The sequence below is a fragment of the Dendrobium catenatum genome, unplaced genomic scaffold (assembly GCF_001605985.2).
Source record: "Dendrobium catenatum unplaced genomic scaffold, ASM160598v2 fragScaff_scaffold_1105, whole genome shotgun sequence".
Taxonomy (NCBI): domain Eukaryota; kingdom Viridiplantae; phylum Streptophyta; class Magnoliopsida; order Asparagales; family Orchidaceae; genus Dendrobium; species Dendrobium catenatum.
Window position 1 is genome coordinate 2,084,176 of NW_021319567.1, and position 12,899 is coordinate 2,097,074.

General features: G+C 35.3%; 1 protein-coding gene across 1 annotated transcript in view; it reads left to right on the forward strand.

Moving 5' to 3' along the window:
- Positions 1–5,113: 5,113 nt before the first annotated feature.
- Positions 5,114–12,899, forward strand: part of LOC110092296 (eukaryotic translation initiation factor 3 subunit L) — a 21,366-nt gene continuing 13,580 nt past the window's right edge. Inside the window, exons 1-3 of the mRNA XM_020816791.2 lie at positions 5,114–5,841; positions 9,130–9,461; positions 9,918–10,257. Of these exons, the coding sequence (XP_020672450.1) occupies positions 5,290–5,841; positions 9,130–9,461; positions 9,918–10,257 (1,224 nt within the window). The 5' untranslated portion in view covers positions 5,114–5,289. The remainder of the gene's footprint in view (positions 5,842–9,129; positions 9,462–9,917; positions 10,258–12,899) is intronic.

The following is a 12,899-nucleotide window of genomic DNA, read 5'->3' on the forward strand; positions in this document are numbered from 1 at the left end:
AGCCAATTTTGATGAAACATTAATGCAAATGTAAATAGAATATCAAATAATGTGTTTCCAACTTTATTAGAATGTGTTTGAAAATGCTCAAACTTTGCATGAACCATAAAAGCTTGTTTCAAACATGCTTGATTGCAAGTTAGAACCATATTTAAATCATGTTGTCCAATCATTATTTAACCCATATTTGAACATTATTATATCAATTGTTTGTACAAGATTCAAGCCGTGTTCAATCATGGTTTGACAATAGTAATGTAATATACCGATTTATTATTTTATAAAGGTGAAACAAATATCAACATCATAGAAGGCACGTAAGTCGGTTAGACATTCACCAAAAAATAAAATAAATAATTACTGTCACAAAAATTAGTTCCATGAATATCGAATAGATCTTATATATGACAAAGATTGAGAAGAACTAATTTGATTTGAATTAGAAGTTATATACCATTTTGTTGGAGTGTAATTTACAATTTACTATTTATATTCCTCCAATAAGGCTACTAACAAATTATAATCATATTTTTCTACTGATATATCTTCATCTTTTCAGTATCAGTTTCCCACATGTGCGTCTATTTCTCTCAACAATATCTTAACTCCACTTATTTTGTGCAAATGAGGACGATACAAGATCAATTAGTCTAACCTCTTGTGTTGATATAGTTAATGATGTGGACATACTACATGTAAAATTACGTGTTGATATTGACATGCATATATAAAAGTAGGTGAAAATATATAAGATGACAATGATAGTGGCTTAATGAATTCTACAGTACTAAAGCATCAATTAGAGATTACAACCATTGTTTGTGATATGCCTAAAACTAGTAAAATCAACGAGGTCTTATATTTCTTAATGTACATTGGGGTTAAACATAATGCTCACGGAGGTTGTGAGCTAAGAAATTGGTAATTAAGCTCAAGTATGTTCGAGTGTGGAACATTGAATCAAAACATACTTGTACCTTGAATGTTACATAAAAAACCATCAATAAGCTCAAGTATATCTCATCAGTCATAAAATCAGGGAGAAACTCACTAAATCTAATACTAATATAAAGTAAAAGACGATAATGTCGTAAGTAAAGATGGTCTCCAACATTAATTTGTTCTATGGGAGGTTTGACGGTGTCATAAGCAAGCTATCATTTATGTAAAGTAACTCTTGAAGCATTGACTTCATAAATTATTATCTTATATGACCATATTACATAGGAAATATCTAGAGATAAATATAAATCCATAATTTGACAATGAAAGACATTTCAATTATATTTATTTCTCATTAACTTTATTATCTTATATATAAATCTTGTATTTTTTTTCCTTAAAAATTGATACAATAATTTAATGATGGCAAGCATCTTGAGAGCTTCAATAATGTTAGTGATAGTGCACGCTCTTATATAGTGATTATTTTATTAGAGTTTTTGGAGCAATTACAAAATGATTATTTTATAGACAAACCATTATAATGAAAAAGGCCCTAAATTATTTTAATATATTATTATTAATCAATAATCATGCCTAACAATAAGAGAAGCATTATCTTCATTTTTTAGATTTTAGGAGATATTATTTGGTGCGGAGTTCGGACGTAGTTCTGCGTTCGGACTCCAATTAAATTTTTACATGTGGATATTTAATTGGATTTCATTTTTTTTCCTGTCTTGTCAGCCTGACTGACCCGTTTTGACCAACAATTTTATACTTTATGGAAAAAGTGGTATAGGGTTGGTGCTCCATTTTAAGAAAAAAAAATCGTGAAAGTTCTCAAATCCAAATATTTAGGATTTTTACAAAACTTTTGATACCTGCTGAAAAAAAAAAGCGAGGAATAGATGATGAAGATTGAGGAGAACATTGTATTATTCACAGAGATAACATGCTCACAATATGCAGAGGCGAAAAGGAGGTATGCAGGCGTTAAGGAATAAAAAAGTTAATTTGGTTGGAGCTGCTGCATGTTTCAACTTTTCGTAAATTTCTAATTCATCCTAAGTAGTTATAAAGGTTTCCCAAATTTTATAATTTTTTACATGGGCTACGCTGTATGGATAGAATGCCCATGCTAAAATAAAGTTGTGTGGAAAAATGCATCAAAGCTCATTACAAGTGCAGTAAATAAGCAGAGATACAAAGTACAAGCGTAGTGATACGCAGTAATAACTTTGTATTAAATTAATAAAATGAATTAATAATTAGACAAAAGGACATGAGGTAGAAAGCCTATTTTATCCTTTGGAGCACATGAAGTGATTTTTTGTTGTTTAGGATTGATTTAGAGCTTAAATAATGTTTAAATTAGACTTAAGAAACTTTTGGAATGTACGGGAGTAAGCTTGGACTAAAGGGATTAGAATATTTGAAGGGGTTTGACCATTTAATGCCTTTTAAAGTTTTGTTGATTGTTTGACAATCAACCAAAGATGAGGTGGTAGCTAGGTGGCCTCATAGGTTAGTTGGGAAGGTTTGTAATGGGTATGAAGCAATCTATTTGAAATTTGAGTGGAATAACATGTGTATATAAAGGGTTGATTATGAGTCAAAATTTGACCAAGTCATATCAAGGTGGTTTGACTCAAAATATGCTCAAGTGTATTTGAATACATTGGAATAAATTTGAAGGCTTAAGGACATTGTTTTGATGACATGATGTGGTTTGACCCAAATATGTCATATTGGTTGGACTTGGGTTCAGTTGGAAAAGTCAACTATTAACTAGGTAAAAGGGTCTAATCAAGTCCAACTCACTAGGGGATACAATCAAGGGGATTTGAATAAAATTTGAATTTGAAAATTGATTCAATACAAAAATGGTTTAAGGGTTGATTTGGTCAACCTAAGTTCAATTGGTCTACCAGGTTGACCCAGGGTCAAGGTTTGAAGACTACGAGAGGTGGTCTTATTGTCTAGATTAGTCATTTGAGCAGAAATGACCAATTTGACCCTTAAAGGGCATTTGGGTCAACCCTAGTTGACTTGGTCAACCACATTGACCCAAGGTCTATGTATGAGCTCAATAGGTTTGAAATGATACTTGGAGTCTATTGAAGGTGGTCTCAAGGTCTAGGGATGTCATTTTGTTAAATTGACTGTTTGTACCCTAAAGGGCATGTTTGGTCAACCTAGGTTAACTTGATCAACTAGATTGACCCTGGGTCCAGGTCCAATAAGTTTGATTTGATGTTTGAAATCTGCTGGAAGTGGTCTCATGCAAAAAGGAGGCAATTTGGTTTGAAATGATTGTTCAAACCCCTAAGAGGTATTTTGGTCAAAACTTGTTGACCTGGTCAACCAGGTTTGACCAGGGTCAGAGCTTGAGTCCAATATACTCCTAATGGTGATTAGGATGCAATAGAAGAGGTTTTGAGGCTTGATTGGAAAAGGCCATGTTGAAGTTTAAATAAAACCTCAAAATTATTCTTAAGAAGCATTTATGTCATTTTGACCCTTGATCAACTGAGGATCAAAATGAGTCCACCAAAATATAGTTTACTACTCAACATATCATAATCAAGGGTCTGTATGTGGTTAGAGGCTTTGGAGAAGGCTCCAAGGTTAAATCCCATCAAGGGATATGTTTAGTGGCATAGGCCATAAATATTTAAAAGTTTAATAATATTTAGATTTCAATTCATTTTCTGGGATTATAGGCCTCAAATTGAGCTCAAATTTGGAGGGTAAATCCTAGGGACATTCCTAATCAATATGCAATTGATAAATCATGATTTAGGGATCATTTGATTGGAGTTTGAGATGTTTGAAAAATCATTGAAAAAGACTTTTATGACCTATAAAGACTTTGAAATTTGGTATGGAGGTGTGAATTTAAGCTGGATTTTGGATTTAAATGCTTGAATTTGAATTATTCAAATCATTGACAATCATTTGAATGATCTTAAATGATTGGATAGGATTGAAGTTGGATCAGAGCCAAAATCAAGGTTTAATCTGGGATTGAAATCTAAATAGGTTTGAAATATGGATTTTTTTTAAAGAAATATGGATGTTTTGAAGTTTGAATTGATTTGAGGTTTGAAATAACTTGAATCTAGATTGATCCTAGGGTATGCATAGGTCTAGGGTCTGGATAGATCATAGGGTCTAGATAGATCATAGGGACTGGATTGCTCATGGTGATTTCATACAAAAATGAGGTCAACAAAGCAGAGACATTTTATAAGATGAGAATTTTAGCAAATGACCCTTGATGATGAAGCATTACTAAGAGTTATCTTAAAATTTCAGCAACTCATACATCAGAGAAATATCTTGCTGGAATGGTGGGAACTTTAGAAATTGATAGATGTTTAAATTATTCAATGTATTCTCAACATTCTTGTGCATTACTTCGACAAAAGAGTTCCAAATAGTTCAGAAAGTTGATACATAACAAAGACATGTAATAGGATGAACATACAAAGCCATTTTTAGAAAATACATACAAAAAACTTAGTGAATGCACAATAAAAGTGTAGTAAAATCATATTAAACACAACAAAAAAAAATGCAGTATACACACAGTAGCAAAAGCACAATAAACATGCAATAGCAAAAGCACAGTGAAAACATAGTAAAAGCGTAATAAAAAATAATAAAAAAATGAACGAAAAAAATTTAAAAATTAAAAAACTATGTAATCTAGTTTTGAAAACTAAAGAAGTTGACAAAGTCAATATCATGAAAGCACAACGAAGACGCACTTAAAGCTCAGTAAAAACTAGACGAGAATGAACGTAAACAACTCAGAAATTTTAAAACTATACAACCTAGTTTTGAAAATTGAAGAACTCGATACATAATCGATATCAATGAGTACACAACGAAAGCGTAGCGAGGTCTTGTTTTTAGATGAACTTTTGCACCGTCTGAAATGACAAAGGATTGCACCTGTCTGCAGTGAAGTGTCTAATGTTGAATTAGAGATAAAATGAACAGTAAAATGTCGAGGATGAAAATTAAATTGGAAGCTAGTCATGCGTGTTAAAAATTTTCAACTCTGAGTCAGATCGGGTCTATCGGAATGCCAAAACAGCAATACTCGCAATACAAAATGAAATCCAATTCTGCCCGATCCACTGTCAAAATTTAATTGGAGTCCAAAGCTAAGTTCGGACTCCCGACCAAATAATTTCTCAAAATTTAGTGATTTCCTGCTCTTCTGAAAACCCTAGTGGCCACCCCGTCTCTCAGCAACCGCGGCTCCTGCTTAAGAACCACCCTGAAGTAAATAATAGATCGCGAAGCGAGTGAGAGGCGGCGATTGCTGAGACAATGGCTTCCTCTTATGATTACGACGACGGTCTCTACGACTCTCGTCCCTATCCCTCGTCGGCGGGTGGCCAACAAGGCGGCGATCTTGGTTACGACCCCAATTTCGTCCCTGACTCGGTGAAGACCTTCGTCGTTCACCTCTACCGCTATATCCGCGAGAAAAACGTCTACGAGATCCTTCAGATGTACGAGGGTAGCTTCCAGCGTTTGAGCGAGCGGATGTTCCGCGACAGCCCGTGGCCTTCCGTTGAGGCCGTGGCGCCGTACGTTGACAACGACCACGTGTTCTGCCTTCTGTACCGCGAGATGTGGTTCCGCCATGTCTATGCGCGGCTATCGCCGACCGGGCGGCAGCGAGTAGATTCTTGGGACAACTACTGCAGCCTCTTCAGCGTTGTGCTTCATGGAGTGGTCAACATGCAGTTACCAATCCTGTGGTTGTGGGATATGGTGGATGAGTTTGTTTACCAGTTCCAGTCTTACTGCCAGTACAGGGCGAAGCTAAAAAATAAGACCGAGGAAGAGCTGCAACTCCTAAAGCAGTATGATCAGGTGTGGACTGATTTTTTCTGACTTTTGTTTCGATTTGATTCTGGGATTTATTTCTTCTGCTTGTTATGCTGTAATGAATTGAGCATTGTTCAATTTTTGCTATGTTGGCGTTGGTTCTATGGTGGATGTCTAAGTTGTAAATCTAGGATGGCTAGGTCGGGCAAAGCAATTTGGGTTGCAGTTCATTGTTAAAATTTCGATAGTAATCAAATTAGCAATATCATTTAATTTAATGGTTGCAATTGATGTATTTATGACATAAAGGTATGAAATTCACTAATCTCAACTGTTTTGAAGCATTTGGTGGTTGCTGTTGATGTATTTACACAAAAATATTGAATTATCTTGTCTCAGCACTTTTCACTTTTTTTAAGGATATCAAACGAAAAGTGTTTTCTATAAATCCCTTTCACGAGTTAGTTTTGTTGCTATTATTGATATTTTGCCTTTGAAACCCTTATTTCACTAAAGGGAGAATATGTGTGGCTGGAGCTTCTACTGCCTCAAAAAGTGTGTAAGTAATAAGATTAAGGCAACCTTAGAGTCTAAATGTTTTCGTTTGAGTAGATCTAAAATTGAATATATGGAGTGTAATTTTAGTTGTAATAGATCTAGCGGGGGGATTGTGACTTTGAGTGATCAAATCATTAAATATTACATATTTTAGATATTTTGGGTGTATTGTTCAGATATGGTGAAATAGTTGGAATATTATTAGGGGTGTCAAAATCGGGTTGCGAGTCGGGTTTGGGTTCGGGTCGGATTTGAGATCGATTCGTCACTATTTGACACAATCCAAACCTTATCCGTTTTTGTAGATGTGTCAAAAATTTCAACACGGGCCCGACCAGTCTGGTTTTTGAGTTGACCTGACCTGACACGAAACCACGTTTACCTTCGCATGAATGGAAGGTAAACATTGTTGAAGGAGGTGAATGTAGTGTTGTCGTTGAAGGAGGAAGGAACATCGTCGAATGTCATCGACGAAGGCATGTCATCAAACGTCGTCGAAGGAGGAAGGAACGTTGTTGAACGTCGTCGATCCCACAAGCATGTCGTCGAAGGAGGAAGTAACGACTCGAACGTCGTCGCGATAGTAAGGAACATCGTTGAAACCCGAGGCCCCGAAGGAGGAAGAAGGAATGTCGATGAAGGGCTTGCGGGCGCGGTTAGGGCTCACGAGCAGAATCAGAATGACTTAATCGCAAAGCAGGTCAAAACCGAGTCCAAATCAAGTCTCCATGTTGATCCCAACCCGACCTAAAATTCAAAACGGGTCAAAAATCGGGTCCCGACCCTGACCTTTTCTTAAATTGGGTTGACCCTAACCCAAAAAAATTTGGGTCATGTTCGAGTTGGGTTTTTGTGTCGTGTCAATTTTTGACACCCCAAGATATTATTAGTAGAATTCAAGTTGGATGGTTGAAGTGGAGGAATGCATTAGGCTTGTTGTGTGATATAAAAGTCCCCCTCAAATTTAAGGGAAAATTCTATAAGATGGTGGTGAGACCTACAATGCTTTATGGTGTAGAATAGTGGCCATTAAAAGAGAAGCATAATATTAAGTTAAGTGTTGCAGAGATGAGGATGCTCATGTGGATGAGTAGCTTTACTCTTAGAGACATGATACGAAATGAGGATATACATGAAACGGATGGAGTAGCTTTAATGGAAGATAAGATTAGAGAGAGTCGCCTTAGATGATTTGGTCACATAAAACTGTGGCCTTCTAATGACCCGTTTAGAAAAGTAGATGTATTAGATTTGGCTTATGTTAAGAAAGGTAGAGGTAGATCTAAAAAGACTTGGTTAGAAAATATTAGAAATAATATTTCTTTATTAGATTTAAATGAGAATTTGACTCTTAATGAGACACAATGGAGAAAAAGGATTCATGTAGCTGACCCTACGTAGTGGGATAAAGGCTTGATGTTGTAGTAGTAGTTGTTTTCTCGAGAATAGAAGGGAGAATAGTGTGAGTTGATGAATTCTTTGGTGATAAACTGAGATGGATGCGAGACATAAGGAAGCAGGTCAATCTATACCTCATTGGTGAGGTGAGACAGAGGTGAGTGACATAAATCTCAATTTGGTTGATGATTAATTGAGAAATTTCAATTTGGTTGGCTAAAAAGTCTGTTAATTAATATGCAGGGGTACATGATTATGATCGGAGAAAGATAGATAAAAGTTTGCCATTTAGAGGTGAGCGAAGTGAGAGAAAAAAAGCAAGGTTAGTTGTCAACAAAAGGGTGAGATTATAGGTCATCGGGTTAGGCAATGGTGAGTGGGATTGATGGTTGTTGGGAAAACAAGATCGACAGTCGTTGTACAAGACATTGTCCAGTGAGATATGTGAATTCATGAGATAAAGGCAAGTGGGGAGAGTGATAGGTGTGTGAATGGGTTGGATAGTTAGGGTTTTTAATTAACTCCAACTTTTTTATGTTGATCATCTTGAGCTCCAAATCTTTTGCTCAAATTGTTCAAAATTTTGCAACTAAGATTTGGGAGGAGGTAATCCAACCTCCTGCCTTAAATATAGTAAATTTAAAGTTTTTATAAAAATTGTATGCGTAGTTATGTATCATAAATTTTTTGTTAAAATTACGTTAATTACTAATTTAATAAAAGTTTTTAAAACTTATGTTAAATCTATCATTTTTTTTAATAAACAAGATTAAATTAATGAAAGTTTATTCCTCTTGCTAAACAATTTAAATTAATTTTATCAATTTCTTGTACTATTTTTAATTAAGGTCAAGGGATTATTTATGAATTATGACAGTTAAGAGAGGAGGAGGTATTAGATTTGGCTATGTTAAGAGAGATAGATGTATACCTAAAAAGAATTTGTTAGAAAATATTAGAAATGAATTTTTTTATTAGATTTAAATAAGAATTTGACTCTTAATAGAATATAATGGAGAAAAATGATTCATGTAGCCGACCCCACGTAGTGGGATAAAGGCTTGATGTTGTTGTTGTTGATTATTTATGAGAGTTAGGAATGCTTTTATTTAAGAATATTTTATTTCTAAGCTCTTTCGAAGAAACATTTTCTGAATAGGTATTCCATTTTTTTTCTGGTCACATATCTTTCATTCTATAGTTTCTGTGGAAATTTTGATCCGGCAAAGTTGTGTATTGTATTTGTTTGATCTCTATTATGTTGGTTTTAATCTGCAGCCTCTACTATGTATCTTTTGCATCTAAACAGACGCTTTATTCCTATATTCTCCTACTTCACTGTGTGCATTTTGAATATTTCTCTTTATATGTTAACAGGCATGGAATGTGTATGGGGTTCTTAACTACTTGCAAGCGCTCGTTGAAAAGTCCATGATCATCCAGATACTGGAACGAGAAAAGGAGGGTCTTGAGCAGTTCACTGCTACTGATGGGTATGATTATCAAGGTGGGAGCAATGTTCTGAAAATGCTGGGTTATTACAGCATGATTGGGTTGCTGAGGGTCCATTGCCTTTTGGGGGACTACCATACTGGATTGAAGTGCTTAGCTCCTATTGATATAAGCCAACAAGGTGTCTACACTACAGTGATTGGAAGCCATATATTTACTATATATCACTATGGGTTTGCAAACCTAATGTTACGACGGTGAGCTAGCCTCAAACTGAAATGTCTTTTCATGGATTATTAATATTTTCTAAATTTTACTAGACTTTATGGGAGATTCTCCTTTCATGAAGAATGAAGAAAGAAAACGTGCAAAGATTTCTACCGCTATGCTACGCTTTCTCATTGTGGTCCATAGATCCATGTATCATGCTTTTAAAATATCTGTTCATGTTTTATTCACTTTAACAATCCTTTTATGGTAATGTTCTATTAGCTTCAGTACCAGAGAACTCGAATAAGTGCTAGTGTGCTACCATTATCTTCTATTTAACACGTTTACTTTAATTTAATTGTCTTGATTAGTTCTTATATTATTGATTATTATTATTACTATTATTATTATTTTTTCTTCACAAAAAACTTATACTATTGTTATCTTAATTATTGTTTATCGTTGATTGTTTAATTCTAGTTTATTTTTTTCCTATGGGAAAGGTACGTGGAGGCAACAAGGGAGTTTAATAAGATCCTTCTATACATCCTGAAGTTCAAACAATACCATCAGAAATCTCCACAATTTGATCAGATACTGAAGAAAAATGAACAAATGTATGCTCTGTTAGCAATTTGCCTTTCGTTGTGTCCCCAAACAAAATTCATAGAGGAGAATGTTAGTGCTCAGTTGAAGGAGAAGTACAATGACAAGATGTTGAAGATGCAGAGATTTGATGATGAAGCATATGCTGTTTTTGATGAACTTTTCTCTTATGCCTGCCCCAAATTTATTACTCCTTCAGCTCCAGCTCTGGAGGAACCTCTTATAAACTATAATCAGGTACTAACATTTTTTTTACTTTGTTTTTATGATCAATTTATCAGTGTTTTGAATTTCTGTCAATATGAAGCATTCGTGTTTTCGTCAAGTAATTTACTCATTGTGCACTGTTTCAGATTTACAACCGGAATTTCATCTTTAGAGGGACCTGACCTATTTTTCTTTTGTAAAAGGTGTTATATGGTGACCTTTTTATGCTTCCACAATATAATTGGTAAATATAACTAATTTCAAAGGATAAAAAAGAGAAAGAAGCGGAGGTAACATTGATATAAGCTTAGAAAGGTTTTGTATAAAATATATTTTACACCGCATGCTGCATTAGGCAAAACAGATGGAGAATGATAATTCATAAAGCTGACCCCAAATAATTTGGGTGAGGTTATTGTGGCTGTTTATAATGCTTGAACCATTGCAAATTTGCAAACAATGTGTCTTAAGGGGCGCATATATATTTTATTAATAAGGATAATAATTTTTACTTTTTGCACGGTTTCAAACTAACATTATATGAGATTCAGAGGGTAAAACGTGTTTTATGGTGACTTTATGCTTGAACAGTAACAAAGGTTGGAAGATAAAATTATTGATGAGGGATTAGGAATAAAAATGGCTAGATTAAAGGCAATATGGATAGAAGTGCAAAATATTTTCACAAAACAGGTTTAACATTGATGCAATATTTTCACTATCCTCTGCTCCAGCAAGTATTTCAAATTCTGCTGATCTGTCCTGACGATGAAGTACCTACCTAACAAGTAGGGTTGCCACTTTTGAATGGCTAACACAATGGCCATCAACTCCCTCTCATATACTGATTTCACCCTAACCCTAGCTGTCAATACCTGGTTGAAGTAAGCAATGGGTCATCGGCCCTGCATGAGTACTGCTTCCAATCCATATCCTAAGGCATCTGTCTCCACTATGAAAACTTGGGTGAAATATGGTAGGGCCAAAACTGGTACAATGACATGGCCTTCTTCAAGCTCTCAAAAGCATCAGTGGCCGTCTCTCCCCATAAGAACCCATCATTCTTCAACTGTTCTGTCAGTGGCCAGGCTCTGGTGTTATACCCCTTCACAAACCTCTTGTAGTATCATGTTAATCCCAGGAATCCTCTCAACTCCATAAGATTTTTGGGCACTGGCCACTTTAACATAGCCTCAATTTTGGCCTGATCCGCTGTCACCCCTTATTTAGAGGCAATGTGCCCCAAGTATTCCACACTGGCTTGAGCAAAACAGTATTTCTTCAAATTTTCCCTCAGTTGGTGCTTTTGTAACTCTTTTAGCACCCTCAAGTGCTCCCAGTGATCCTCCTCTGTCCTGATGTAAATCAGGATGTTGTCGAAAAACACCAACACAAACTGCCTGAGGTAAGGCCTGAAGACCTTGTTCATGAGGGACTGAAAGGTGGCTGGGGCGTTAGTGAGGCCAAATGGCATCACTAGTAACTCATAATGCCCTTCGTGAGTTTTAAAAACAGTCTTTGGTACATTCTCTGATGCAGGACTACTTAGATGACATACTGAATTCATGTGGGCATTGCACAACTAATAGATTAGAACAATTTCGGAACAAAATTACAAGCAATTTTCAAATGACAATTAAAACAAATGAGTGGATCAATTGCGTAGGCTAAATCACATGCTCCGAGTTTGAACTATCAAGATAATTAAGAAAATAGAAGCAATACAGAATAGTAGTTTTCAAGTTAAATCCCTAATCTAACAACGAGACGTAGGATGCATAGAAGATTATACTCAATTCCTACAAATGACTAGGCTTGGCAAGAGCAATTGAAGGCGCTTTCGTGATTACAATCATCCAATGAGAATTTAGATTTAGAAGAAATAAAATGCAAGTGAAAAGGAGAACCTTTGCTTAAGGAGACACGGAGATCTTCCACTTGATGCGTCCAACGCCTTCGTCCATGGTTTCCGTCGAAGCAAAATATGATACGTCTCTTGAATATGGGTTGGGGGTCTACTTCCAAGTGTTGATTCCAAAACCTGAAATTGTGTTCAGGTTCTTCCTCAAGAAATCTGAAATATTCCTGAATTTCCTCTCAAAAATCTGAGAAGAAACTTAGCTTTTAATGTTTGGGAGGATTGAATTAGAGGGGAGCAAGAGTATGGACGTGAATCACAAGAGATTTAATGGTGGATAGGAGTTGTGAGAGGGAGGGAAGAATACAGGTAACAGAGGGAAGGCCGGTGGGATTGAGGGGCTGGGCTTCTGATTTCCTAAAACCAAGTATTAATTTCAGGAAAGAAATTAAGGACTAATTATTAGGTAGGTCTCGGCTAAGAGAGGATCAAGGGTTTGGAAATTATTTCCTAAAGCTAGAATGCAGTTTTAGGAAATAATTGGGCAATGAATTAATAAGGGGAAACCATGGGGGCGGTGACAAGCATGGGAGATGAGTTGATTGATTGAAGCAATTGATTCCTAATTTAAGATTTAAAATTAAAAAATAATTAATTTAAATCCTCAAGAATTTGAATTTCGAAATTAGATTTAAATCATTCACTTTCCAAAAATAGAACAACTCAATTTGGAAGTATTTTGAATTCAAATTTGAATGAATTTGAATTTCAAATTAATTCCATTTAGTCCCATTCTAAATTAGGAAAAAAAAAA